The sequence below is a fragment of the Neohortaea acidophila genome (assembly GCF_010093505.1).
Source record: "Neohortaea acidophila strain CBS 113389 unplaced genomic scaffold BDY17scaffold_11, whole genome shotgun sequence".
Lineage (NCBI taxonomy): Eukaryota > Fungi > Ascomycota > Dothideomycetes > Mycosphaerellales > Teratosphaeriaceae > Neohortaea > Neohortaea acidophila.
The window spans coordinates 161125-187442 of record NW_022985520.1 but is presented as its reverse complement, the minus strand read 5'-3'; the positions used below and the strand labels follow the sequence as shown (position 1 = coordinate 187442).

The following is a 26318-nucleotide window of genomic DNA, read 5'->3' as shown; positions in this document are numbered from 1 at the left end:
AATTTCATGATGACGGCATTTGGGATTGGTTGCTTTGGGCATAGGGTCAGGGAGGGCGGTGTATGATGGAGCGGAGTTTGGATTCCCTCTGGCTGCTGGCGGCCGTGACGTGGCGTGACCAAAAAGTCGCATGAATGGATGAGCTGAATGATGTCGATGTTTGTAATGACTCTTTGTTACGAGGTATATCTACACCGCCCACTTCCCACCACAACCACTTCATCACAGCCCCAATCCATAGGGCAACGATACTCAGGACCTCCCATCAGGTTGTCCCCCTCCTCATCTCCCCGCCCGCTCTACAAAAGCCCTCTCCAACTTCCCCACCTCCGCCTTGAAAGCCTCCACCTCCTCCCAGCAGTCCAGCGGCCGCCGATCCTTCGTCCGCAAACACCGCACCAGCTCCTCCTTCGCCTTCTCCACTTCCTTGCTAGGCTTCTCGAGTTTCTTGCGCGCGTCGAGTTTCGCGCGCAGAGTCATTATTTCTTTTTGCACGCTGTCGTGTGAGCGGGAGGTGGAGTCTTTCGAGGAGGTGTCGTTGGAGGAGGAGAAGGGGGAGGAGAGGTGGGATGTTATGGTTTCTTTGTCGGGGAGGACTTTTGAGAGGGGGGAGTCGTTTTTGGTATCGGATGAGGAGGAGGATGATGATAGGGAGGAGGTGAGGTCGGCGAGTTTGCGACTTTGCTCGTCGCGCAGCTTTTTGAGCTCGCTGTTCACTCGCGATTGGATTTTGAGCTCGTAGTCTTGCGCGCGGGTTGAGTCCGTCTGCGTTGGCTTTGCTGTTAGTAGGCACATTCGAATGGGAAAGCCTGGTTGATGGATGGAGGCATACCTCTGCGCTGTTCTGGAGGGAGTCGACGACGTTCTGGCTGAATCTCACCGGCGCATCGCTGGGGGATGGGGAGTCAGTTTTCGAGCAGTGAAAGCAGGACTGGACTCCGACATACGCATTGAAGACGTGCTGCTCTTGCTTGGAGCCTCCATTGCCCATTGTGACTCGCCGGACAAGGTCTGGATGTAGTCGGCTAATGATCCGTGGAGCTCCCTTTGGTAGTTCACGGATGAAGTTTTGGGTGGAGGTGGTTCAATGCTGGCAGCTCGGAAGCCGAGTCTTTGCCGAGACATCTCCGCTTTCGACGACATGCTATTCTGCTACGCGCATCGCATTGTGTTGTACGCTTGAAGGAATAATGGATGATCGGAGAAGATGATGCGCCATGCCGCAAGCTTCGATCCTGGCATGGCTGAGCAACAAGTCGACGAGTGTACCGGAGGCGACATGCACAAAAGCAGAGTCAGCCCATAGCAACTTCACATCCGCCCAGCCAACTCGGCCATTATCATCGCAACAGGACTCGTCACATACCAACATTTTCTCGGCCACTACGGCCACCACCTCTACGCCATCTCAACCGTTCATCGGATCCGCACGTCCCCTCCCAGCAAACGTAGAACTCCGCACCTGCACCAAAACCGACATCCCCCACCTCAAACGCCTCAACAGTCTCCTCCTCCCACTCCCCTACCCAGACTCCTTCTACCGCGAAATCACCGAAGATCCCACAACTTCCAACCTCACCCTGCTAGCATTCTGGCACGACGATCCTGCGAAAATCAGCACTCCCGAAGAAACGAAAGGCCGGCTCGTAGGCGCTATCAGCTGTCGTATTCTCCCCCGTCCATCAGCACCGTTATTTCCCAACACGCCATCTACAGAGGTAGAGAAACGCATGCTCTACCTCAGCACCCTCGTCGTCCTCTCGCCTTTTCGACAACACGGAATCGCCACGCGGATGCTGGACATCGTCACGCGGCGCGCTATTTCCGCTTACGGCGTCGCGAGCATCGGAGCGCACGTTTGGGAGGCTAATGCGGAGGCGAGGGAGTGGTATGCTAAGCGGGGGTTTGTGGAGTTGAGGCGGGAGGAGGGGTATTATCGCCGGCTGGAGCCGAGGGGTGCGGCGGTTGTGGTGGAGAGGCGGGTGTCTGTTATGGATCTGGTGGGGGATTGAGAAGGGAAGCAAGACCGGAGGAAAGCACTTTCCAGGAGGGATGTCCTGTTCTCTCAGTCTGGTTGTTTGAGAGACGACATAGACGACAGTGAGCTTTCTGAATGATCAGGGATGCCCAGAGAGAGACTGCGTCGGTGGCCCTGCATCTTCAGCACGCTCAGGTCGCACTGGTCGCCTATGACAGAGTGCATATAGGGCTGCCACCCTCGAGTGCGAGAGTATCTAGCGAGCTGCGGTCCCGAAGCACACGGCAACACGTCAAATTCGGTACACGGGAAGGCACGCAAACTTGGAGAACATTCATTCTTAGTTTCCGCACCAGCTATGCATGCTTCATGCCCTTTGTACGCCGCCGAGAAAAAGCGAGCAAGGAAAGCAGCAAGCTCCATCTTGCCTTATTCCGCCCTCCGTCCTCTTCACATCACGGCCATCTGTCCCACTCCGAGCCACACCTTACTCCACATCGCCCTTGCTCTCGAAGTTCTCCCCCTCGACCAGATCAGGTATCTCATCGTCGTCATCGTCCTCCTTCTTGCCGTCCTCGCCCTCGCCCGACTTCTGCAAGCTCTGGTAGCTCTCGGCCAGCTTCCGCAGCGACGCAAGCGAGTCCGGTCCGAGCTGGTTGAGGATGCCAGGCACCAGCTCCGTGAGCTCCTTGTCCTCGCCGTTGCCGTAGATTGCGAAGGTGTTGGAGGGGACGGAGGCGTGGACTGCGGTGCGGCCATTAGCTGCGCTGTTCTCCTCTACAACGTACGAGATGTGCTTCTTGCTTACCCTTCGGCGCGGAGAAGTGGATGACGTTGCCGTCCGATTTGAACATGTTGACCTCCTCGATGGCCTGGATGGGCTGCACGTTCATCTTCTTGAGCGTCGACTGCAGCTTCTTGTCGTCTGCTCCCGCGCTCTTGTGCACCTTCTTCACTTTTCTCCGCGGGGTGCCTTTGCCGCTACATGTCACCGGAGATATTAGCCATGGTTAATGTTCTGCGTTGCGCGTGTTTGGCTTGGGGAGTTTCGGGGGAGGGGTGTGGTTCGTGGGATGGATGATGTCGCTTACCCTGCAGGTTTGTTAGCATGTCATCCCGAATAGTTGGAAACCAACACAGTATGGCTTCTAGAATAGCAAATTGGGGAGATACACACCAATGCGCACAGCATTTTGCATGCGAGCCAGCTTCTCGGTGTCCATGATGGCGAGAGGAGCTTCAAACAACGACGGTGATGGGGAAAGGGGGGAGCGTATGGAGGAGCGGTGTCTCGATTGCTAGTCGTGGTCCGTTCGCAGCAAGGTCCTCGACAATTGGCAATGCCCGTTCGACACTCGTGTGTTGGGCTGCGAACTTCGGCCGCCGTTCGAGCGGCGGCTCCTCCCGCCGTGTGCGTTTTTGTGCCGCCCCGCCAAGACTTGTGGGGTCGTGCTCCGCTGAGCTGCCGATTGCTTAGGTAAGGCACCTTTAATGTGGACGAGACAGCACTTCCATTGCTCAGTCCATCAAGAACAGCTGAAAAAATAGCAAAGAAACCCTTGATCACGATCGAGCTCCATGGCAAGACGACAAGTGCGCGTCTCAGTTGCCGAAGTCGTCTAGGCTGCTCGCAATGGCTAGCCAACCGTGGCCCATCACCACTCATGCATAATGGGTCGTACCTCTTCAGTTTCCGTAGCCTGCAGGGCTTCTCTGCCGTCTATTACGAAAGGGAACTGACTGTTAGCATACTTGGCAACTTAATCTGGCCCCATCCGCATTGTTCGCCTCGTAGCAGCCTGCAGGATGCGGAACGAACGGCAAAGCGAACGAAGCTGCATGCCACGTACCGTGATGCGCTGTCGTACATGTACCTGTCCCGGAGTGATGCTATTGGCCATTATTCTCACCGGAATCCGGATCGCGTTGTGACTCGTATTGCGAAGATCATATATGACCGGAGCAGCTCACGTCTGTTGTTGTGGAAAACGAAGATCTTCCCTGCCACGATCTACTGGCAGCATTATGGCCACGCCTTCCGTTCAATCCATTACTCGACAGGTTGAGGCAGCTGAGATATCGCAGGCCGAACGCCGTCCTTCCACTCCTCCTGAAGCCCCAATACAGGGGCTCGAATGCCTGCCTTTCGACCCTCCCGACCCTGCTCAACTCAGTGCTATACCTCGATATCTCTTTCGAGCGTACAGCCCTCACTCTCTAGGTAGTACTGATGAAACCTGGGTCAGATCGAGAGACGTTAAAGCTGGCCATGAGAACGCAAGCAAGGACATTTTTCAGACTACGCCTCGGCAGAGCACGGCTCGAGGAATTGCCGACCATCTCAACTGGGCCAAGGACGAGCGAAAGGATAATCTGATGTCATGGACATCATCACTGCTATTCGCGGTTCACCTTGTCCTTTACAGACAAGCAAAGCGTAAAGATGCAACGAAAAGAGACGGTTCAGCAATGAGCGACATCAAGATTTGCATCATCGACACAACGCTGTTGCCTGATCGTACATTCATTCGAGATATGGACCTCATCAACGCATTCAAAGCGAACCATCAAAACTTGAGGAGTCTACATGATCTCCGAACTGGTCGCAGAGGCCCCGGAACGTACTATTTCTGTGAATATCTGTCTCAGGGATCGCTGAACGTCGGCGGAAAATGTCAGATCGTCTCTGCCGAAGCCATGATGAAATCCGGACTACTGTCATTGCAGACCGAATTCACGAGCGCATATCAGAATGCAGAATGCGGATGGGCAGAGGAAGTCCGGCGAGTGCGCAAAACCTTCCAAGGGGAGGGCACAGCAACTCTGGATCCCGAACAAATCAAAGTCGCAATCCGCATTGCGCAGCTCTTCGGTCCAATGTGGCGATTGCCAGTCGCCATAAGCTTGGTAGCATTGCTTCCGGGCCGCATAGATGCCGATGAGATCAAGACGGCATTTAGCCACCGGGGAGACTTTAACGGTATGATTTCTTTTGCTTGCTTCACATCTAGATACGCAACCCGCTAACGCAACGCTCGATACCAACAGATGAGGAGCGCCTTGACTACGGTATACGGCCAATCACTATTGTAGCTGATGAGGTGATGCTTGAGATTGCTCGGGTCAGACGTCTGACTGAGATAATCCATGTCGATTACTTGGAAAGTTCGTCACCCATCTTGTCTGGAACATTCTCTGCGATGCTAATATGCACACAGAGCGATGGCAAAAAGCTGAAGAGTCGCTCGGCTTGACCATATTGAGTCTTTATTCTTTGAAAGATTATCGCCGTGAATGGCCGGCCGAAGAGTGTCATGAAATGCTTGGCCGTACAGAGAAGCTCTCTTCCTTGACTGAACATCTCTGTAGCATGGTGCAAGAGGAGTTACGAAAGATTGGCCGCTCACCCAATGTGACATAGTCTCTCTGCAAGACATCTTTGCTGCCCCTGCCTGCCACTCAGTGGCTCGGAATACAGGGCTGGCAAAGATTGAGGGCTTGACACAACGCTTGCTCGATTTGTCGAGGTCACGAGAATCCTAGCCGCGAGACGTCTTGATCATTATCACCAAGCCTTCAATTTCAAGCACTCACTCCGTAAAGCGATCGAACCACGCAAGCGTCCTACAGCACGCATCTATGACTGCAGGGAAGCGACGAACCCCATGGCCCTCGAGAGGGTACTCAACCAGCACAGACTCGACACCATGATCCAGCAGCGCCGCGTGAAAGTACCGCGCTTGCTCAGGCGGCACGCACGTGTCTAACGTGCCTACCATCAAGAGCGTCGGAGTGGTGCAGTGGTGCGCATACGCCAACGCACTCCGTCTCTCCACAAGGCTGTTGCGATCGTCGACATAAATGTGCGGGCCCACGATAGGCTGCCGCTCTTCTCCCACGAGCCACTGCAATTTGTAGTCTTTTACCCCGCTTCTCGATAGCGCTGCCGCGAAGCGGTGCGTTTGGGTGATGATCCAGGCTGTCAGGTAGCCGCCGTAGCTGGCTCCCATCACGCACAAGCGATTCGGATCGGCGATGCCTTGGTTGACAAGATGGTCGATCCCGCTTAGGCAGTCGCTGGCATCAACTCCGCCGATATCCCCATTGAGTCGCTCGGCAAACTCGACTCCGCGGCCGGTCGATCCGCGGAAGTTCGGGACGAAGACGGCGTAGCCGTGCGCAACCAGCCATAGGATGTCGGGCGTCCAACCGAGCCAATGGTCGCTGAGGCTACTAAACGGCCCGCCGTGAAGGTATGTGGCGAGTTTGTATGGCGTGGGCGTTGCAATAGGTAGGTGGAGCTGGCCATAGATGTCCACACCGTCTGCCGCCCGCCATGCCACCGTCTGAACGTCTCCTACTTGACTCTGGAGCCATTCCGCGCCGGCATGACTGAAGCTGAGTATGTGGCGATACGAGCCATCCAACCCAATCAGTCCAATCTCGGGTGCTAGTTTCCACCCGTTGCGCACGACTGTTAATCCCTGACCGGATACCCACGATGCAATTCCCGGCGACCTGTACCGCCACGATGAAGTGTCACTCCGAATCTCGTGTACATCCCTCGTCCACGGATTCACCTCCAATGCAACGGAGTCCATGTTCCGCACTCCCACGGCAAGCAATCGGTCTTCTGCTATCCATACCATCGAGTGCACATCCACTCCCTTTGAAGGCAGTAACACTCTTTCCTTCGTCTCGATATTGAAGAGGATCAGGCTTCCGATGAGCTTCGTACGAGACCCGCCAACGGCTTCGACGAAAGCAATATGAGAAGGGTCAGCAGGTAATGGTGCAAGCTCACCAATCATTCGATGATCAGGAACTCGAACCACCTCCTCCCGTCCGCTCTCGACTTCGATCCTCACCAGCGTTGCCTCGCGATATCCGCGCTCAAGCGGCGTGTCGCCGACCAAAGCGAATGCATAACGATCGCCACTCCAGCACGCACGCCATATGTTCCTTCCTGCTAAGCTGACTTGTCGAGCGCGCTTCGACCGCGTCAGGTACACCCAGAGCGAGCGATGTTCCGTCGGCGGATGCTTACTCTTCACCGAAGGCATCCAAGTCGGCAGAGTCTGGCTACCCCCTCCTACAGTACCCGAGCCTTCGAAACCAGACAGCGGCATTCCGTACGCCGCCAGACGAAAAAGCAACATCGTGCCGTCGGCGGACCATTCGAAGTCTTCGATGACTCCTGGAAGACTCTCTTGCTGCGGTAGCACGCACGCCTCTCCCGGCTGGTCCATGTCGAGCATGTACAGTCGAAAACGACCCTTTCGCGCTCGATCGGAGAGGAAAGCTAGCGTGCTCCCATCCGGCGACCATTTGGGCATTTTGTCCGTGTTCGGGCCTTGGGTGATGAGCTGCATGTCATTGCCGTGAGTCGAAGACACGTTCACGAGAGCTATGCGTTTGCTAGCTGGCTCCTCCAGCGAGGTCATGATCGTTGCTGTAAATGCTATTTGGCTGCCATCTGGGGAGGCGCAGAGCTCTTCTGCGTTGCTGACCTGGCCGAATGCCGGACTGTGTAGCTTTTGAAACCAGTCGTGCGTTTCTTGCCACTGTGGCGTTGAAGTAATGTCCTGAAGCTCTGGTAGGAAAGGCGCTTGTTGCAGCCCTTTGCTACTCGCTCCAGTGGTTTGAGACATGGTCGGAGTCGGTGGTGGCGAGCATCGTAAGACGTGTACGCTGGGGAACTCTGAATACAAATACCAACTGTGGTGATGGTAGTGGTACGTGCATCTTCTGCTTTCCGCCGATAACGGTCTATGCATGCGCGTCAGCATGGTGCATGTCATGGGTCGAAAAAATGCCAGCAGCAGGTGAAGCCGGCAAGGTTTGAGGTTCTAACGGTACCTTGGCTGGTTGTGCAATGCTACCATCTCATGAGACAGTCATCGGTGAATACGGACGCCGACTATGTCATGAGATTTGGACGCCGACCGGGATCAACGTTGCGCATACCCATGCATTCAATCGATTTCCCTACTTCAATACCTAAGCACGGACAGCCTGCTACCGATTGCCAACTGGATCCACCAAAAAGCGCTTGTTCCGCCCCTTCCACCCGTCCAATTCCCCCAGGTCTCGTACTGGCCAAGGATGAGGCTCCTCGCCAGTCTTAACGGGCACAGCACCAAACCTCCACCTCCACAGCTCAGTGTATTCCGGCGCCAGCTTCCCCTGCAGCATATCCACCACATATCCTCCAATCGTCGGGAGGAATTTGAAACCGTGTCCCGACCCGGCGGTGGCGATGAAGAGGTTGGCGTTCGTCGGGGACGGACAGATGCGGAAGTTGACGTCGCGCGTATCGCCGTCCCAGCACATGCGAGTCATTGCCCACGGCCGATTTGCGAGCTCCGGGATCAAGTCGCGGACGAATTCCCTCATTTCCTCTTCGATTCGGCGTAGTACGCCGTCTTCGGGGAAGTCTTGATGTGAGTGGCCTAGAGAGGCGCCGGGGGTGTGAGAGTTGTAATAGTTAGTGATGAAGCGACAGCTGCATAGTTTGAGCAGTCCGTTCTCATCGGGTGGAAATAGGATGCCTGGGCACAGGTTAGGACAACGAAGCTTGAGACGGTGAAGAGGACGCGCCTTGCTCGAAATTGTCCACGATTGGCAGCCTGCGGTACTTCTGCACTTCGTCCGCCGTGAGCTGAATCGCGCCCACGCAGTGTGAGCGTGCCACGATCTCGGCACTCGCATCGACCAGAGCGGCGGTGTTTGCTCCTGTGCAAAGGACGATGATGGACGAGAGATGCACGTCACCGCTCTTGGAGAGCACTCCAATGCAGGCGCCCGCTGCATCGTACAGAAGCCTCTGCGCCCAACCCTTGTTCCCTGTGATGTATTCGACGCCCATGGCTCGGGCTGCTGTTGCCATGCGCAGCAGAGCTTCCCCGGATGGCACCTAGAGGAGAATTCAGTGATTCTACGGGTTAGAAGATGGGGAAGCACTCACCCATCCAGCTTCCGGGCTCCACAGATTCGTCCAACCATCCATGCAGCCCGTGAGTTCGGGAAACTGTCCTTTTGTCTCCGCTGCAGTTAGAAACTTGACGTCTCTGCTCCCGCTCGCCACACTCGACTCGTATGAAGATTGAAGGAACGACTGCGTCATCTCTTGCGCCGCCATAATCCAGCCAGTAGGTCTAAAGAGACCGGAGAGCAGACCATGCTCGCCTTTCCACTCCGCCATGGCCTCCAGAGCGAGCCTGGTATACAGTGGGTTGGGATAGTCGTATCGAATGACCTTGTTGAGATCTGTTGCGGCAGCATCTTTGGACGGCGGCTCGAAACGATCGAGCACTTTGACGTTGCTGTAGCCGCGTTGGGCAAGGTGATAGGCGGTAGATGTGCCGAAAGCGCCGCCTCCGACGATGAGAATGCTCGAAGTGCTCTCCATGGGTCATGCGAAGTGCTTACCATTTTTGGAGGGTGCCTGGGGGCGACTTTTATACCTTCACGATGCTGGAATATGCTCAAGGGAGCAAATGTCGAAACGCGGGGTTTGGCAGGTCAAGCCGACTCATCGCGAGGATGTACTACTTTGACTTACTCGTCGTCAAGGTGACATACCTATGTTCCCATCATTGAGACTTGGCCCGATGCAGGTCTGTCGCCCTGCTGACTAGTATGCATCCTTTTTCAGGGCGTGGATCAACGAGCACTGAGTCCCTCATTCCCAGCGGTAAGCAGAGCGGGCCCGACCAGCACACGGTGACGAAGGAAGAAGTGTGAAATTCGAGAGGGAGGAGGTCGAGCCGAAACGGAAGGTCCGTATCGGCCAACTGTCGTCGTTTGAAAAGCGGGACCGTGAGTCAGCTCAAGGACACGGCTCTCACGAACAGTTCGATGCGCGACTTTCTTCCTCTCCCTCAAATGCGAATATCAAGGCTCGAGTAGCCTCGCACTGCATTTCACACCTCCTTTCGCTCCACTCACCCCCCAGCACGACTATCTGTGCAGGATGTGTCCGGAGGTCGATTCCCCTTTCGTTCCCTCACCACGCCTAAACGATGTACTACCGTCAGCGTACCCACGCAACCGAAACCTGCTGGGCACGCATCACTCCTCCCGTCGATCGAGATGCAGGCGTGCGCGCACCGTAGTCGTGATGGGTGCCGGGCGTGTCGGGAGGACCATGTAAAGTGCGATGGTGCGAAGACTGGCTTACGCGTTTGTCCGTCAGCGCGGAGACATCTAACTAGGTCCAACAGAACGGCGGCCAGTGTGCTCGCGATGCAAAAAGCGGCGCCAAACATGTGACTACGGTTTGAAGTTGATCTGGTTGGAGGAATCGATCGCCAAGGGCCAGTGTCATGGCCGAGGGCCTCAACATCGTAGCACTGCGAGGATTGAGGAGCTGTCTGATTGCCCACCGGCGCAACTCTATCCATCCGGCGTCTATTTTCTCAACACCAGCACCACCGAGATCGCACGCCATATGCTTCCTGCAGGCTTGAACCGCAAGTTAATCGCCCCTCTTGAAAACGCTCCAAGTTCGGAATTGCATCCACAGCCATCGCTCTCCTCGCCGCTGATACATTACAACGACACCCTTGTGTCCTTCTACGATCAAGTCATCTGCACCACTTCCACCTTCGTGGACAGCATCGAGGACAATCCTTTCCGCGGCGTGCTCATGCCGCTGGCACTGCGCTTTCCCGCGGTTTTCGATGCCGTCCAAGCGGTGTCAGCAAGGGTGCTGACGCTGCGCGAGCCAAGGTTTCACGACACGGCGTTGCAGCTGTACTCGACGTCTCTAAGAAACCTGGTGGTTACGATAGACCGATTGATAGAGAGCGAGAGTGGGCTTCAAGAAGCTGGTGCGTTATCGCTGCTTCTGTGTTGGTTTGAAGTCGGTGCCCACACTTGGCGATGGTCCCATAGATCGCAGCGTTGCTGATGATTGGGACAGATCTCCAACGACAGTAAAGGGAGGTGGATCAGTCACTTCACTGGTCTCATGCATTTGCTGGTGCCTTGCAAGTGCTCGCTCAGCTCGGCCTTTTCTTCCTTCTTTGTGGATTATTTCCTGTTTCATCTTGTGATTGCCAGAACTGTCTCTACCTTGGAAGACGTGAGTTCGACTTTCCAAAGTCAGATGCAACAACACACGCCGGAGTTCGAGGCCGACTGCCACACAAACAGCGTAGGAGCCGAAAATTCCAGGCCCCCGGCGCCGTTATCCAGCCTGGAACAACTGCTTCTGCCATCGAGTCCGTCGAAGATGACCACCGTCCTTTTCAGTTGGATCGATGAGCGTGATCTCTACGAGATCAATACTTACAAAGGACTGAGTGACGGCTTGCTACTCCTTATCAACCAGATTGCAGATCTAGCTTTCCCTGCCAACAGAGAAGAGATCCCTAAGCACCACCAAGACGCCGTGGCGCTCAGAGACTCCCTTGAACGTCTGCAACAGCGGCCTCCACTTCACCTCGAGCCCTTTACATCCCACCAAGTCTCGGCCACTGCAGAGATCTACCGGCTCGCGAGCCTCCTCTACCTCCACCACAAAGTCACACTGATACGATCGCGCATCGCCACTCGCACGTCCGCATTGACTCCACTGGCCTCGGAGCCAGAAGTCTGCAGCCTTCTCAACCGTCTTCTAGAGACTTTCGAGGCGACACCAGACTTGACCAAGCTGGCGGCGATTCCCTTGTGGCCTCTGTTCACCGCGGGGTGTAGCGCGGAGGGGGAAGACTCGCGGGTGCGTGTGCTGGGCATCTTTGCGTGTGCCGAGAGTCACGCGCGCTTTGGCGTAAGTCTTACCCGGGACTAATCAAGCGTGGACATTGACGTCTTTTCTTTCCTGCTAATGACTAATGCTCCAAACAGAACGTGCCTACGACCCGCCTAGTGGTGGAGCAAGTGTGGCGCGAGCGCGATCTCGGTGTTGATGAGCCTGTATTGCCCGTGCGAAAGTACAAGCGGACTGCGGGCGTTGCAGAAGGAGGCGCAGGCGGGAGGAAAGATGGTCGTTGCGTGTGGCAGTGCGTCGTAGATATTATGGCTGATGACAGAGGCAGCCTGACGTGAAATTGTTCAGCAAGACTCCCCGCCGCGCCCAAGCTGTGACCTTTGCTTATCCATTCCCTTGTATTCACCCGTTACAGCATCGCAGTTCAGTAAGATACGGTTAGTGCGAAACATCGAGACGCAGCTAAAGCCGAATTACGGGCGTGGGCAGCTGCAGCCGGATCGCCGCCTCATTTCGTCAATCTGACTCTACAGATCCCGAGTGGAGGCTGAAAAGATTATAAAAAGAAACCCGTCCCACTTTCTGCCCTTCATCTTGCCATGTACATCTTCTCTTCCATCGGAGAACCATGACGTCCCCCGCGCCCTACAAACACTCGCCTGCCTTTGACGAGGGCTTCCTGCAAGTCAGCGAGCTTCACAAACTCCATTACGAGCAGTATGGAAAACGAGATGGAAAGCCCGTCGTCTTCCTCCACGGCGGCCCAGGCGGCTCGGCTACATACGAGCACACCGTCTTCTTCGACCCGGCCGTCTACCGCGTGATCCTCTTCGACCAGCGCGGAGCAGGCAAATCTCTCCCGCCAGCCGAACTCCGCGAAAACACTTCTCAACTGCTCGTCGCGGATATCGAGTCGCTGCGGCAGCACTGCGGGATTGAAAAGTGGGCGATGGTGTTTGGCGGGTCGTGGGGCTCGACGCTGAGCTTGCTGTACGCGCAGACGCACCCGGAGCGCGTGGGCTCGCTTGTCGTGCGAGGTGTGTTCACCGAGCGGAAAGAGGAATTGCAGTTCTCGCGGGGACGCGGTACTGGTGCTGCTCGCATTCATCCAGAGGTGTACGAGCGGTTCGCGGGGCATCTGGATCCTGCGATTCGACATGATCCTATTCGCGGGTACTACGAGCTTCTCACTTCGGAGGACTACGGTACGCGATTGGAGGCTGCGAAGCGGTGGAATGAATGGGATAGCATGCTGGGGTTGCTGGTTTCGAAATCCGATGGTCTAGCTGGCAAAAGTGACACTTGGTTTCTGCAGCATGCGAGGCTGGAAACGCACTATGGTGTCCATGGGGGCTTTATGGAGGATGGACAGTTGCTGAGGCCGGAGAATTTGGCCAGGATCAAACATATCCCCTGTGCGTGTTGCATTTTGGGTGTTGACGCTACCGTGATGGCTAATGTTCAGGATGCAGGCGCCATTGTACAGGGCAGATATGATTTGTTCTGTCCGCCGACTACTGCGTGGCAGCTGCACAGCGGTCTCCCGCTCTCGAAACTCCACATCATCCCGGATGCTGGGCACAGTGCATTCGTTCGTCACATCTTCCTTGGAGATCAACTACGCTCATCGCTAACCAATCCAAACAGGAACCGGGAATCTATCGCAAGCTGATTGAGGTGTGCGATGAGTTTGCAAAGATGGACCTATAACGGCGTCATCAGGCGACAACACGGAAGTCGGGGCAATAGACGCATGCAGTATCTGTTCCTGGCAAGGCTGGACCCCGCGATTCAGCATCCATGCCGAAGTTGGCAAGTTGACTTTTCCATCCCACGTGAAAGGATCGAAAGCAGAAAAGCGCCGGCCACGCTACGACCACGCTAGCCCCGCGCTAGAACCCCGGCACCCCGCAATAGCCTTCCAAATCCGCCCCAAGCTCGCAAACTCCGCCGCCGGGTTCCTGGAGAAACGCGTCGTGCATCAATATTGCGGCGGGGCACTTGGCCCAAGCGAGACGGACTTGCCGGGGTGGTTTTGCGTGTTGTCTGCTGCGGACTCACCATCCCAAGCAACGGGGGCCGAGATGCCGCGGTTCTTTGCGCAGTAATTTCTGCAGAACCACGCCGTTGCCTGGTCTAGATTACGTCCCACCGTAGTTTTTCCCATCTCGTATAAGAAGTCGAAGCATTCGCCAACCCTCTCGGCAGCCCGCTCACTCGTAAACATCCTCCCCCTCCATCATCATCCACCATGTTGACTTCCCTGCTTTCTCTTGCCCTCGCCGCCGGCCTGGTCGATGCCCGCGCCGTGAAGTCCTCCGGCACAGGCAACGCACCGCCTCTCGCCACTTCTTTCCCTACACCCTCCGAGGACCCCTTCTACACCATCCCCGCCAACATCTCCAAGTACGCCAACGGCGCCGTCGTGCGGGCCCGCACCGTGGAAACGACCGAATTCCAAGCAGCCATCAACGCCCGCCAAGTGCTGTACCGCACCACCAACCGCGCAGGCAAAGCCACCGGCACCGTGACGACAGTCTACATCCCGCCCGTCCCCGCGTCGCCCCCGCAAATCCTCTCCCTGCAGTCCTTCGAGGACGCGCTGAACATCCGCTGCGCCCCCAGCTGGGCCAACGTCAACTCCTCCTCCACCCAGGAAGAGTACCTCGCCAGCTACCTCGATCCCATCGGCGGCTTCGCGCTCGCGAACGGGTACTACTTCATCAACTCCGACGACGAGGACGAGGACTCCGAATGGCTCGTCGGCATCACCGAGGGCCGCGCCACGCTCGACGGCGTCCGCGCCGCCATCAACGACCTCAACCTGTGGAGTCCCAAAGTCGCGCTGATCGGGTACAGCGGTGGCGCCCATGAGTCCGTCTGGGCTGCTTCGCTCGCTGCCGCGTACGCGCCTGAGCTCGACATTGTCGGCGCCGCGTTCGGCGGTACGCCCATCGACCCTAAGCTCGGGTACGAGCTGCTGAACGGCAGTCCCGACGCGGCGCTCGCGGGCGGCGCCCTCGTGGGCTACGCAAACGGCTACCCCAAGCTGAACCGGACGCTCAACAAGATCCTCACGGCGAAAGGCAAGCAAGTCTTCGCCGAGTTCCGCGGGGCGGACGCGTGCATCGTCGAATCCGCCGCCGCGTTCGCCGGCGTCAACTTCTCTTCCCCGGAGTACTTCAAGTCCAACCCGCTCGACAACAAGGAGGTGCAGCACGTGCAGAAGATCGAGTCGCTGCTGGAAAACGTGTCCCCGCTGCCCATCCCCGTGCCGAAATTCCCGCGCTTCGAGTGGCACGGCCTGAACGATACCACGGTCCCCTACGCCCCCGAGGCGGAGTACATTCAGCAGCAGTGCGCCAAGGGCGCCGATATTGTTTTCGTGTCGTACCCTGGTCTTGACCATACTGAGGCCGCGGTTATCGGGCTGCCGGGTGCGCTGTTGTTTGTTCAGGAGGCTTTCAAGGGCACGCTTACCAAGACCAAGTGCGGTGGGAACATCACTACGCCGGTTTTGGGCAGCGCGCAGGCTATTGCGTTGCTGGGCGCGACGATTGATACGGCGTTGCTCGAGGAGGCGGCGGCTGGGGGTGCGTAGACGACGCCCTGTTTCCTCCTTGGTGGTAATCTGTGCAAACACTCTTTATCAAAATAGCACATGTATAGTATAAGCCTTGTCGGTTGTCGATGTACATCTTTTCATCTACGTCTGTTTGTCCGTGAACCTTACAGTACCACCGAGCAAAGTCCGTCCATGTCAGATTCCCTCTCCACATGTCCACAGCAAAATCCACATCAATCCACCATCCACCTCCTTTCACTGTGCAGCGACGGCACCAGCACCAGCACCAGCAACAGTATAAAGCGTAATCCCCCCAAACGCCACCTCCTGCACAACCCTCAACACCCCCTTCGTCCCCAGCGCAAGCACATGCAAAAGCGCCTGCGCAGCCACAACACGACTATGCTCCGCCCCAGGCAGCAAGGCCGCAAAGTCGACACAACCACCCTCACCCTCACCATCCCCTAGCTCCTCAACACGACTGCGCTCAACCTCCTCAATCCCATGCTGCACAAACTCCAGAAAGTGCCAGCTTTCCCCGTCCAGCGCGGCGCGCTGCCACTGCGATTGCTCGGCCGTCTGGGTATCCACGCCCGCCGCCGCGCCGAAGAGTTCGAAATCCGCGTCGGTCGGGAAGCCGGCGGAGGTCGCGAGGTCAGGGGGGAGGTGCAGGTCTTCCATCTCGACGTCTCCTCCTGCGGTGCCGGCGGTGGTGGTGGGGAGACCGCGGCCGAGCAAGGGTGATGCGGAGGTTAGACGGCTTCGAGAGGGGCCGAAGGGTAGTTGGCCGAGAGAGGCGGCTGATGTGGGAAATGCCCCGGCGCTGAAGATACCCGTTGGACGGCGGGAGTCGGCGCTCGCGTTCCAGGGCATGATGCTTGAGGCGTGGCGGTCTGCGAGGGGGGTGGGGGCTGTACGACCTTGTTCGATTGGGCGGTCGTCGAGGTGGTCGGAGTCGAAGATGGGTGCTTGGTAGCCATCGTCGTTGGTGTCTTGCAGTGCTTCTCCACCTCCCCGGCCGAATTCGTGTGATGAGCTGCGGGGACGGACACGGCGGTCGTCTTCCTCGTCTTCCTCGTCTAGACTGGCGTCGGAGAAGGAGCGCTTACGAGCGAATCCGCGAGCGTTGAGATCGGTGAGTGCGGCGAGCAAGTGAGCGCCAGAGAAGATGCTAAGCGGCCCGGAGAGATGGACGTCGTGCATCCAGAACTTGGCGTTCTTCTTGGCCAGGGCGGTCGCTTTATGTGCATTCTTCACGCGGATCATGTCTTTCATGTTCGTGAGGTACTTCTTTCCCCAGGCCGAGACCACCCTGTTCTGAATCTCCATGGCGTCGTCGAGGGGTACGATCTTGTGCTTTGTGCGAGGTTGACGCTGAAGAGGGGCGTCTGCCGTCTCTTCCGACGTCTCGATCTGGGGTTGGGGTTCCTCCTCCTCTTCTCCTCTAGCCGCCGTTGGGCTGCGAACCGGCGGTCCAATGTATGCATCGTCGTCGTAGAGGGGCAGGAAGCCATCGTCGTCAGGCTCTCCGAGCTTGTGAGAGTTAGTGAGATCATTCCATGTTCGTTGCTCAAAATCCACTCACAATGTCTTGCCCTGTAGGCCCTCCTCGTACCACATCACCCGCACTTCCCACTCCTGCACTCCGATCCCTCAACACCACGCTCGGCGTCTCATGTCTCAACTCATCCGTCATACGCAGCGTGCCATCCTCCTCGATAGCAAGTCCGAGATCATCATCAAGCCCACCGATATTGCCCCTCGTACCAGCACTAGAGTCTCCACGGGCACTGAACGCTCTAAATCCACCCATGCTGCCAGCCCCGCCACCGCTTATCATCGAGCTCGCGGAGCCCGGAATTACCAATCCACCCAGATCCGCTTGCGAGCTGCTGGCGAAGCTTCTTGCCTGGGAAGTCAGGGGAGAGAGGGTGGAGCGTTGTGACTCCTCGTTCGTAGTCGTCAGGTCGAGTTCCATGCGATCGATATCGAGGGGGAGGATGTCAAGGTCAGCGAGGAAGTTGGGGTCATCTTGGAGAATGAGCTGGTCTGGTCTGTGACAGCAGGTTAGTATAGTTTGCGGCCGCGCATCTGGAAGGGCAAACTCACCGGCCTTGATTCTCCGCTTCGGCGTTGAGTCCAGCATCGCGAATGGCTTTCAGCAGGAGCCTCATGTCCCGGATGACAGCATCGGCATCGTTGAGCACATACCCGCATTGCTGCGAGTACACGCTAGCAACGCCAAATCTACCCACAGTATCATCAGCAACGTGATCTGTGCAAAGGGGTTGGAAGCAACAGCAAGCAAGCAAAAACTAACAGCAAATTGCTCTGCAGCCTCAAAGCCAGGGGAGCTCCAGGACCAATAATCGTCTCGCAAGCCTTGTGCACGTCGACGTCTAGGATGGCTTTGCGCGAGACCTTCTTGAGAGCGGATTTGGAGCCGAGAGTGGCGACTACCCTGGTTCAGGGGGTGGTGTCAGTGATGTGCGGTGTTGAGGAGGGTGACGGGGCAGGAGAGGAGGGCGGGGCTTACCAGACTGTGGCTATGCCATACTTGCGGGAGGTGAGGACTATGGAGAGATTAGTGGCACGCGTCTGGATGTGGGTTGGATGGGGATGACGGTACCTTCGTGTGAGTAGAACATGGCTGATGTGTGGGGTGATGATGTACTGTGATATAAGGAGAAGGATACTGATGAGGAGGAGGGCGGTAAGAAGTGGAAGAGCTTGCGAGCAGGCTGAAGGGAGGGAGGATGGAAGAGTGAGAGGGGTTGGGAGAGAGAGACGCGAAATGGAGTGAGGTTGGAATAGAGTGCACGCGTTCGTGACACGACCGCGACCAAATGACCGCGCGATCATGTGATCATCCCCCTTTTGATTGAAAGAGTGAGCGGAGGAAGTTCAGGCGTTCGTCTATGAATGTAAGCGGAGACGACTTACTCTCTATGATACATACGATGCAGGTGTAGTCCATTTGGATGCTTCTCTTGTCTTGCTGTTGGAAGGCAAATGGCCTGCGTCGACTTCGTCCACGTCGCTCCACCTCTTCTCAATCCCCATCTACGCCTCCGTCACCTCAGGCAGCTCCACAGCCCGATACAGCAGAATAAGCGCACTATGCGTCTCCCCGCCCCCAGCCAACGTCTCAATCTTCTCACTCTCCACCTCCTGCACCTTCTCATCGTTAAACCACCACCACTTCCCATCCTCCGTCTTGCCGGGCGCCGCGCTCTTCTTCACATACGCAGTGTAGTGGCCCGAATCGGCCGAGGAGCCCTGATGCGTCACCACGCCGCGCAACTCGTACAGCGCCGTCTGGCCTGCCGAAGGGTCGTGCTTCATGTCGTCGTGCACCAGTCTGAGGACCTCCTGCTTCGCCGCGAGGATGGAGGCTGCGCGCTCCTTTTCGATTTCCTCGTCCGTCTTGAATGTCTCCTCCGTACCGGCCATGGGGGTGTCTTGACTCCCGCCCGCAGCCTTCTTCTCCTTGGCGAGTTCGACTTCCGAGTCCGGTCCGCTGGCCTTGAGCTCACGCTCCTTTTCCTTTTCCTTCTTCTTCTGCAGCGGCTCGTCGGAGCGCACACTGCTCTCGCCGTTCGCGCTGTCCAACGCTTCCTTTCGCATCCGCTTCTGCCTCTTCTTCGCGCGCTCCACGTCCTCGATCTCCTTCCTCACTTCACGAACCTGATCTCTCACAGGAATAATCTTCTTCCGTAGCTCATCGGTGCAGAACTCGGAGAGATCAATCTCGTGCTGGAAGGTGACCTTACGCAGAATCTTCGCCTTCTTCTTCGTGTCCTTGCGCCAGAAGAAGCGCACGAGGTGCACAGGGAGGTACTTGGGGAGGCGCGAGATGCGCGAGACGCGCGTGTACGTCGCCTCACGCCCCAGACTCGGACTCGTCTTCTCCAGCTTCTCGTTGAGAGCCAGCTTGAGCCCTTCGCTGAGATGATTCGTCTCGCCTTGGATGTTGCACTTGAGGTCGTGGAAGCCCTCGGTATTAACGGTGGCCGCCTCCTCCGGCGCATCGTCGCAGGTGGTGGTGATTTCGAATCGTCCGCCCATGTACTTGTCCACCCAGCTGGAGAAGCCGGCTTGGTCTGCGTCGCTCACCTTCAGCGAGCCTTGGAGCACGTGAACCAGTTGCGACCAGACTTCCTCGGCGTCTTGCTGTGCGTATCCATGCCCATTCTTCGCCCGTTCCGCAAACTGAGGAAACTTCTGCCGGAGAGTGGTGAGGAACATGAGTGGCGGGAAGCCCGTCTGCGTCTCGCTCATTTGCTTGTAAAGATCGCGAAGGGAAGCAGTGAGATCGTTGCCGCTGCCCAGCCCTCCAATACCATGCTGAGCAAGCTGCTCAGCAGAGAAGAGGGAGGATGCAGCAGAGGGTCCCACGCCGGAGTCCGTAGGCGTATACCGCAGCAACTCCTGTTGCAACTCAGGAATAGCACGAAGAGTCTGCAGCGTGGCGTTGGCATAGCAAGTATTGCCCGTATTCTGCAAACCAGCGGGGACAGCGCCTTCCAGCTGCGCCAGCTCCGCCTCCGTCATGTCTTCCGCAAACTTGATACGCTGCGGTGCGTCGACCATGACTTCCGCGCTCGGGTTGCCGAGCAGCGTGAGCGTCATGCCGTCCTTCAACCCCACGCTGCTCAACGGCGTGTCGTCTTTGATCATCTTCTTCGCGAGGATTTTCTGGTTCGCCGGCTCCACGTTCGTGAGCGAGTAGAGCTGCATCTTCAACTCTTCCCCGTTCGCCTCGGTGTTGACTGGCACGTCGTACACCTGACCTTTGTGCTTGACTTTGATGTTGATTTCCGCCATGGTTGGTGTTGGGTGGCGTTTGCAGAGGGGAGGTCGCAGAGGTGGGTGAAGCCAAACGTGGTCGTTCGTGGATCGGAGATGATATGGATTCGAGCAGAGGAGTACCTTTCTCTCGCTCGTAGGTACTTGGAGAAGGATTTCAGAAATTGAGAATGGCTTGTTGACATGACGGAAGCCATCGCTGCCTCATTACTAAGCCGATATCTTTGCCGCGGAGGCAAAACGCCACGTCCGTTCAACAATTGTTCGTGCTCGAGGTATTCACTGATTGACAGTATTTATCCTCTTGATGACCAAGTTAGGGCATGACAACATTACACATAACACCCTAGTCGATTCTCTCATCAACCAGGCAAGCCTCTGCACCGAGTTCTATGTACAAATGCAATCGCTGTAATGCCGCTGCGCGCTGCACAATCATTCACTCCACATCTATTCCCGTGGACGATGCGATATGCGGTGTTGGATCCAGGACGCCATGCTTCCCTCTTCCCCTCGTCCATCACTCCGCGCGCCGTACCATCGTATGCTAATCGTAATGCATGCTGCGCCGTCTATCCATGCCCGCCTTGGCCGTCAAAATAGAATACAGAGGTATTGCCTGCCCATCAGGTCGAACAACCATCCATGAACGAGTTCTTCGGCCACGGATACCCAGTATGCTCCCACTTGGTATTGTTGACATTCAGGTACGCCTTCGGATGCTGCGCAATGTACTCCGTCGTCTCGTACCCCGGCGGGTCGCACGTCACGCTATACTCTGACTCGAGCTGGTACCAGCGCACGTAGTCGATGCTCATGACCGTGGGGAACTCGAGGGCCGCCCAGTCGATCGAGACCCAGTTGTTGGAGATGCCGAGATTGAGGATGATGCTCATCGGCTCCTCCGATATTATGCGCTGCCCGATGTTGCCGTTGGGCCCGACGGCACGGGCGTCGAACTTCATCATTTCCTCGCCGCCGATGCTCCATGCCACGTATGCGTTCTCGTCTATCCCGGGAGCGTACTCGAACTGGAAGGTTTGGAACTCTTTTTGGTCGTACCAGTTGTTGTTCAGCATGCTCGTTGTGCTGACTGCTTGCTGGAACGGCCCGCCGGTCCATGAGTTGACGAGCGACAGGTTGTAGTCGGGATTCTGCATGAAGCGGTAGTCGGGGTAGTACCAGATGTCAAACGGCGCCACCTGATAGGACTGCGTCGCGACACCGACCTGGGTGGTGCCCCAGGAGGCGGAGACTTCGGCAATGTCGATCTCCGGCGCCCCTCGCCCAACTCCTGGAGTTGGATGATCCTCGCCTAGGCACGTGCAAGAGGGCAGACGCTGGCCTGGCAGCTCGCTGATGCCGTCGGTGCTAGACTGGTTGGGTGTGATACCAGCATCACACTCGTTGTATGTATACGGCCACAGGCCGTCCGTGGTGGCCAGATATCCCGGCCGGCCGAGATTGCCCATGGTCCACATGCCAGGCCACAGGCCATGGACACCCGCAGGACCGGGCAGAGACACGGAGACCTCCAAGATCCCGCCCTTCATGCAGACTTGATTCCAGGAGTTCATCATACCTGACCGAAAGTCGAGATTATGATTGGGAAACTTGTCCATCTGGATGAGAAGCATCCCGTCGCCTGCGAGAACCAATAAGCAAATGCATGCGTGACGATGAGAGGTATTCTCAGGATCTCAGATACCAACCTGTGTTCAGCGCATCGGGATCATACCACTCCAAGTCCTGTGTCGCCCCATACCAGCCGTTGAATCCCGTCCAGTACGCATCGTCACCCGGGTAGAACGTGCGATTCTTCACGTTGAACTCGTCACTGAAGACGAGATTGAATGTTTCGCCATTGATGCCAGTTTTGGTCATCGCATCTTGCGGAGTGTCGGGGTCAATAAGACCAGTGCGAACGTTCTGGAGCAGCGGGTGGTGCTTGTTGTTGATGAATGACCAGGGCTGCGCCGGCGCATAGTATGGAAATTGGTCTAGCGGGGTCTCGCCATTGTCTAGGAAGATGATGCCTGCATACGACAGTATGGGCAAGACGACAAAGATGCAGAGAAGGCCGAGGGCCATGAGCAGCAACCCAATCGTGCTGGACATGTTGCCGCGAGTGAAGTGATCTTTCCATCTCGGCTTCAGGCGTATGTCATCATCCCACTGCGGCATGTGCAAGTCGTCATCGTCTTCTTTCTCATCAGTAATGAGGGGGAATGCATTGTCCGGGGCTCCCAGCCGATCGTCGAGGTAGAGGAAGAAGGGCATCTTTTCGAGGTCCACATTGTGAATGAATGTGGGACTGGATGAGCGGGCTGACGTTGATCGAGAAGCTGTAGGAGATTCGGATTCGTCGACTGTGACACTCGCATCCTTCTTTTCAAAGCTAATGGTGACATCCTCGGCGGATGCAAAAGGGTTGGACATGCGTTGGTTGTCGTGGAACGGATTCGAGACTTGACTGGCGGCGGTGTCTTTCGTCGAAAGTGGTATCCCATTGCCAGCGTTTAGACGAGTCGCCGATGGACGGCTCTGCAAGGGCCGGAAGGGGTTGTTCGAAGGCACAAAGGGGTTGAAGTATCTCGTGTAGTCGGCACCCAAATCCCTCACCGATCTTGGAGTACGCAGACGTGCGAGGTCCGGCCTAGGAGCCTCTCTCATCTGCCCATCCGGCATTCGTATGCGAGGGAATGTTGGGCGAAGGGGTAGCGATCTTTGTTGAGTGAGAATTGGGTGGTGGGCAGCAGCAGAAGCTTCGTCGACCGCCTCTTTGCTTCCTTTGCGACTGGTAGGGGCACTGATAGAAGTAGCAGCGGTGGTGGGATTGAGAGGGGAAGGAACGTAAGGCGTAAAAAGTGAGTGTCTGCGTTGCGCCGGCGGTGGGGCCAGATTCTCCGCTTGCGGGCGTTGCTTTTTGAGGACATTGTGCTGCCTCGTCGGTGATTTGCTGCGGGGTGGTGGCGGGAGGGAGAATCTGGCGGCTTCGCGGAGCGATTGAGCGGATTGCTGAGCAGCGAGGCTGGTGACGGACCGGCCGGCCTGCTGGGCGTGGACTTCGAGGCCACCATCGCTCTCCTGACTCGAGCTGTGGGAGGAGGAAGAGGAGGATGATGGGCGGGAGGCCAGCGGTCGAGCGGGCGGGTTCGCCATGGCTGGCGGACGTGTTATCTGTGATCGGACGTCATGTGGCGCCGTGCGGACAAGGCGGAGTAGCGATGGACGGGAGATGTGGTTGCGGCGACGTCGAGCAGCATTGATGAGACGCGCGGTCGTTGGGCGGTGGCATCAGCAGTCTTGCCGTGTGGTGCAGCAGCAGCGACAAAGCCAGTTGAAGATCAACACCTCGATCCGTTTTTCCGGAAGTTGGACGAAGGCGCCATGGTGGTACAGGGAAGGTGCAGGTACCCGTTCGAGGAAGGCACGATCGAGCGCGACTTGCTGCGCGCCGCGCTGGACACAGAGAACACCAGGTCGGCCGTAGGGAAAAGTGGACGAAATGGAGGATTGTATACAGGTCATACCGGAGTAAAAACGTCTCGACCAACCTCGAGGCCTGGAGTGAGCATCTTGCTTACCACAGAACCTCCGCGCATTACACCCCTCGTCATCGCCTACTTTCACCCATACATCCGCCCCGTGGCGGAGCCTCTCGTGTCAAACGATAGGCGGACCAGGCAGGGTTCATCAAAATGCGCCGTGGTGTCTGGTGTTGCACCACTCACGGCCCTTCGCTTCTTGCTGACATCCGGGATGATTCAATAAGGTAAGATGAGATCCATACAAATGATGTTTATCAAGCGGCCGAGGAGCTGTCGCGCTTAACTTCTTTGGGTGTAGTACACAGCGGGCCGCTGCATGTACCGCCGAACTGTAGATTGCTTGCGCTAAGTTTGGAAACGGCGAAGGGGTGGAGGAGCTGTCAATGAAATCATGCACGTGGAGAGTCGGCTTTGATGAACTCGATTCATAAATTGTTCTAGATGCCCACTTGTTAGTCATATCGATTGGTCTACAATGCCACTCCCACTTCGTCAACAATGCTCGCCCCAGGCGGCAACAAGTCTTCCTTCTCGCATCCACGGGTGCCGTCGAATTCTCGTCGACTGGAGGGAGGAGTGATGGGCGACGACAGTCTTGAACTCCTGGACTCCTCCGTAACAGATCGACTATGGCATGAATCGTGTATCGAATAGGCGGCGGAGGACCCTGACGACGAATCCGATATCAAAAACGACTCCGACATCAACCCGTCAGAGTGACTTCGACCTCGTTCTCGCCGTTGCTGTCGCTGCGCTTCAGTGGCGTCTAGCGCGTAGCAGGAATTATCAGAAGCAGTACGGGTTGGCGAAGAGGATCGTAAGAGGTTGTATAACCAATCCGCAGCTGCTGAGCTCGACCACGAGTCTGTCTGCATCGAGTATGGTGTTTGCGAACGCCCCTCGGGTCTGCGCCTGTCCGGGCCGACGAAGTCCGACCTGCTTTGGGCGGTGAGTGGCCTTGAGAGGGCAGATCCAATGTCGTCCAACGTCTCTGATCTGGCCATGATGTGCATCGATGGGGCGACGGCGGCGACGTGCTGATTTGATACACGAGTGCGAGCCGCTTCCGCCTTGTGCTCTCTGACTATAGCATCGAGTTCGAGGATCTCTTGATCAAGGCGATTGGATTCGATCCTGCGCAGTTCCGTTGCCGAGCATTTCTGTAGCTTGCGTGACCTCGCGTTGGATCGTTGAGACATCAAAGAGGGTGTGGAGGTCTTGGACGTCCCACGTGGCAGAGGGATTGTTGACGAACGAGTTGGCGAAGGCGGGTTGGCGGGGTTGACTGCTGAGACTTCGCTCGTTGGGCATGCCTTGACATCCGCCAAGTTTCCCCAAAAATCCGAGCGACAATTCGCGAGATCAAGAGTCCGGTCAGAATGGGTCGGGTCGTTGGTTTCAATGCTCGGTAGATCTCGGAGTACCACCGGGCCGAGTCGTAACGGCACGAGGCTCTGTCTTCGGACTCCAGTGTGATTGAAAGCTCGGTATGGCCTCGTATATGAAGGTGCCGGTGAAAGAGCGTTCATAGACCGAATCCGTGGGGAAGGTGCAGTAGGTGAAGTTGAAAGCCAAGAAGGTTCGTGAGAATCTTCCGATCCGTGGAAGGCTGGCTGTCCTGAGAGAGTGACGACATGGCGTCTGGTGTCGAGCGATGGCACATTGATCATGCGCGATTCACCCGTTCTGACTGATTTCATGGGTGGCATTGAAGGGCGTGGAGATGGTTGTTCATTGCATATACCAGATGGCGCCAAGGCTGTCCCGGGCTGAAGCTCGTCGTCATCGACGGTCGCGCCGCAGCAGAGAATTGCACCGAGCGAACCGTACTGACGTCCATCGGTCGACTTGAAGTGGCCCATTGACCCCGAGTCAAGCGAAGCATGAGGAGAGAAGAGAGTCGGAACAAACAGAGGCAGGAACAAGAAGGGACAGAATGGAAGACGGCCCTTGAAAGTCGGAGAGAAAAAGGGCCGGGATGGCGCAACGATAAGAATGAAATATAGAGACATATCATGACAATTATGGCCGTCGTAGAGCATGCGCTGCGCATAAACTATCGTCGTTTGCAGGGATCAAGGGTGTTGGGTAGCTGCCTGCGCATTCGTAGTGCTGAAACCATGGTTGACCGATCACCGTCGTACGAACCCAATCGGCCCCCGGTCTCATTCCTGTGCGACAAATCAGCGTGGACGAATGAATCAGACCCAGGCGGCATTCCTCTGCAATTGCAGGAACATGGGAAATGCAAGAGTCGTAGGTGCAGCGAGAAAGTTGGACGTCCGACATGCAAAGTTGGTGTCTTGAAGCTGCGCCAGATCTGAGACACTCGCCTTTCATTGGCCCGCGCAGGGATCACAGAGATCGCGCTGGGCAGATGTGAGGCCTGGATCGGGCGGTGATTGGTCGGCAGAGATCGGATCGGAGAGTGCAGGGCGTGGTGTCAAGCATTCGGCGCATGGATGAGAGCACTTGGCCCTGAACCTTGCCGTCGATCTGGGTTTGCGCCGAGGCATTGCGATATGCATGTTCCGAAGGACACCCCGGCGGAAGATGTACAATAGGGGACGACCATTCCTGAGCTGCATGCCGGAGGAGTCTGCTCGATCGCCAGGGTGATTGAGCGGTGAGCAAGTCTGGTCGTGCTCTCATATCACGAACCAAAGATGGAGCATATCGTCGTCGGAAGCCTGCAGAAAA

At 56.7% G+C, this 26318-nt stretch overlaps 14 protein-coding genes across 14 annotated transcripts; 5 read left to right on the top strand and 9 right to left on the bottom strand.

The window, feature by feature from the left end:
• Window positions 1–282: 282 nt before the first annotated feature.
• BDY17DRAFT_327385 (uncharacterized protein) lies at window positions 283–991 on the bottom strand (the record flags this gene model as incomplete). The annotated part of the gene is made up of 3 exons (XM_033737666.1): window positions 283–765; window positions 833–890; window positions 948–991. The coding sequence occupies 3 exons, from the start codon at window positions 989–991 to the stop codon at window positions 283–285; spliced, it is 585 nt and encodes a 194-aa protein (XP_033585982.1).
• A 177-nt stretch (window positions 992–1168) lies between these two features.
• On the top strand, window positions 1169–2311 carry BDY17DRAFT_303817 (acyl-CoA N-acyltransferase). Its single transcript, XM_033734641.1, has one exon. It carries the CDS (start codon window positions 1218–1220, stop codon window positions 2010–2012), a length of 795 nt encoding a protein of 264 aa, XP_033585981.1. The 5' UTR covers window positions 1169–1217; the 3' UTR covers window positions 2013–2311.
• On the bottom strand, window positions 2312–3353 carry BDY17DRAFT_303813 (nascent polypeptide-associated complex subunit beta). Its single transcript, XM_033734640.1, has 3 exons — window positions 3156–3353; window positions 2787–2960; window positions 2312–2722 (listed from the first exon to the last, which is right to left on the bottom strand). Exons 1-3 carry the CDS (start codon window positions 3199–3201, stop codon window positions 2466–2468), a joined length of 477 nt encoding a protein of 158 aa, XP_033585980.1. The 5' UTR covers window positions 3202–3353; the 3' UTR covers window positions 2312–2465.
• Window positions 3354–4003: 650 nt separating this feature from the next.
• Window positions 4004–5005, top strand: BDY17DRAFT_257447 (uncharacterized protein; the record flags this gene model as incomplete). Its single annotated transcript, XM_033731686.1, has 1 exon — window positions 4004–5005. One exon carries the CDS (start codon window positions 4004–4006, stop codon window positions 5003–5005), a length of 1002 nt encoding a protein of 333 aa, XP_033585979.1.
• A 563-nt stretch (window positions 5006–5568) lies between these two features.
• Window positions 5569–7629, bottom strand: BDY17DRAFT_327381 (Alpha/Beta hydrolase protein; the record flags this gene model as incomplete). The annotated part of the gene is made up of 1 exon (XM_033737665.1): window positions 5569–7629. The coding sequence occupies one exon, from the start codon at window positions 7627–7629 to the stop codon at window positions 5569–5571; it is 2061 nt and encodes a 686-aa protein (XP_033585978.1).
• Window positions 7630–7875: 246 nt separating this feature from the next.
• BDY17DRAFT_303805 (sarcosine oxidase) lies at window positions 7876–9734 on the bottom strand. Its single transcript, XM_033734639.1, has 3 exons — window positions 8946–9734; window positions 8579–8894; window positions 7876–8529 (listed from the first exon to the last, which is right to left on the bottom strand). Exons 1-3 carry the CDS (start codon window positions 9387–9389, stop codon window positions 7997–7999), a joined length of 1293 nt encoding a protein of 430 aa, XP_033585977.1. The 5' UTR covers window positions 9390–9734; the 3' UTR covers window positions 7876–7996.
• Window positions 9735–9843: 109 nt separating this feature from the next.
• BDY17DRAFT_37739 (uncharacterized protein) lies at window positions 9844–10667 on the bottom strand. Its single transcript, XM_033738322.1, has one exon. The coding sequence runs from the start codon at window positions 10381–10383 to the stop codon at window positions 9925–9927; it is 459 nt and encodes a 152-aa protein (XP_033585976.1). The 5' UTR covers window positions 10384–10667; the 3' UTR covers window positions 9844–9924.
• Window positions 10342–12176, top strand: BDY17DRAFT_37769 (fungal-specific transcription factor domain-containing protein). The gene is made up of 4 exons (XM_033738324.1): window positions 10342–10844; window positions 10905–11431; window positions 11486–11753; window positions 11831–12176. Exons 1-4 carry the CDS (start codon window positions 10431–10433, stop codon window positions 12029–12031), a joined length of 1410 nt encoding a protein of 469 aa, XP_033585975.1. The 5' UTR covers window positions 10342–10430; the 3' UTR covers window positions 12032–12176.
• Window positions 12177–12321: 145 nt separating this feature from the next.
• Window positions 12322–13403, top strand: BDY17DRAFT_327378 (proline iminopeptidase; the record flags this gene model as incomplete). The annotated part of the gene is made up of 3 exons (XM_033737664.1): window positions 12322–13108; window positions 13166–13284; window positions 13341–13403. 3 exons carry the CDS (start codon window positions 12322–12324, stop codon window positions 13401–13403), a joined length of 969 nt encoding a protein of 322 aa, XP_033585974.1.
• A 541-nt stretch (window positions 13404–13944) lies between these two features.
• BDY17DRAFT_318821 (uncharacterized protein) lies at window positions 13945–15566 on the top strand (the record flags this gene model as incomplete). The annotated part of the gene is made up of 2 exons (XM_033736226.1): window positions 13945–15187; window positions 15481–15566. 2 exons carry the CDS (start codon window positions 13945–13947, stop codon window positions 15564–15566), a joined length of 1329 nt encoding a protein of 442 aa, XP_033585973.1.
• BDY17DRAFT_327376 (Rec8 like protein-domain-containing protein) lies at window positions 15514–17906 on the bottom strand (the record flags this gene model as incomplete). The annotated part of the gene is made up of 6 exons (XM_033737663.1): window positions 15514–16791; window positions 16844–17312; window positions 17368–17505; window positions 17579–17719; window positions 17795–17831; window positions 17888–17906. 6 exons carry the CDS (start codon window positions 17904–17906, stop codon window positions 15514–15516), a joined length of 2082 nt encoding a protein of 693 aa, XP_033585972.1.
• Window positions 17843–20228, bottom strand: BDY17DRAFT_37751 (putative ubiquitin C-terminal hydrolase). The gene is made up of 2 exons (XM_033738323.1): window positions 18202–20228; window positions 17843–18132 (listed from the first exon to the last, which is right to left on the bottom strand). The coding sequence occupies exon 1, from the start codon at window positions 20083–20085 to the stop codon at window positions 18322–18324; it is 1764 nt and encodes a 587-aa protein (XP_033585971.1). The 5' UTR covers window positions 20086–20228; the 3' UTR covers window positions 17843–18132; window positions 18202–18321.
• Window positions 20229–20693: 465 nt separating this feature from the next.
• BDY17DRAFT_256993 (beta-glucan synthesis-associated) lies at window positions 20694–22347 on the bottom strand (the record flags this gene model as incomplete). Its single annotated transcript, XM_033731649.1, has 2 exons — window positions 20694–21712; window positions 21780–22347. The coding sequence occupies 2 exons, from the start codon at window positions 22345–22347 to the stop codon at window positions 20694–20696; spliced, it is 1587 nt and encodes a 528-aa protein (XP_033585970.1).
• A 1690-nt stretch (window positions 22348–24037) lies between these two features.
• BDY17DRAFT_37702 (uncharacterized protein) lies at window positions 24038–26016 on the bottom strand. The gene has a single exon (XM_033738321.1). The coding sequence runs from the start codon at window positions 25658–25660 to the stop codon at window positions 24089–24091; it is 1572 nt and encodes a 523-aa protein (XP_033585969.1). The 5' UTR covers window positions 25661–26016; the 3' UTR covers window positions 24038–24088.
• Between the last annotated feature and the right edge of the window lie 302 nt (window positions 26017–26318).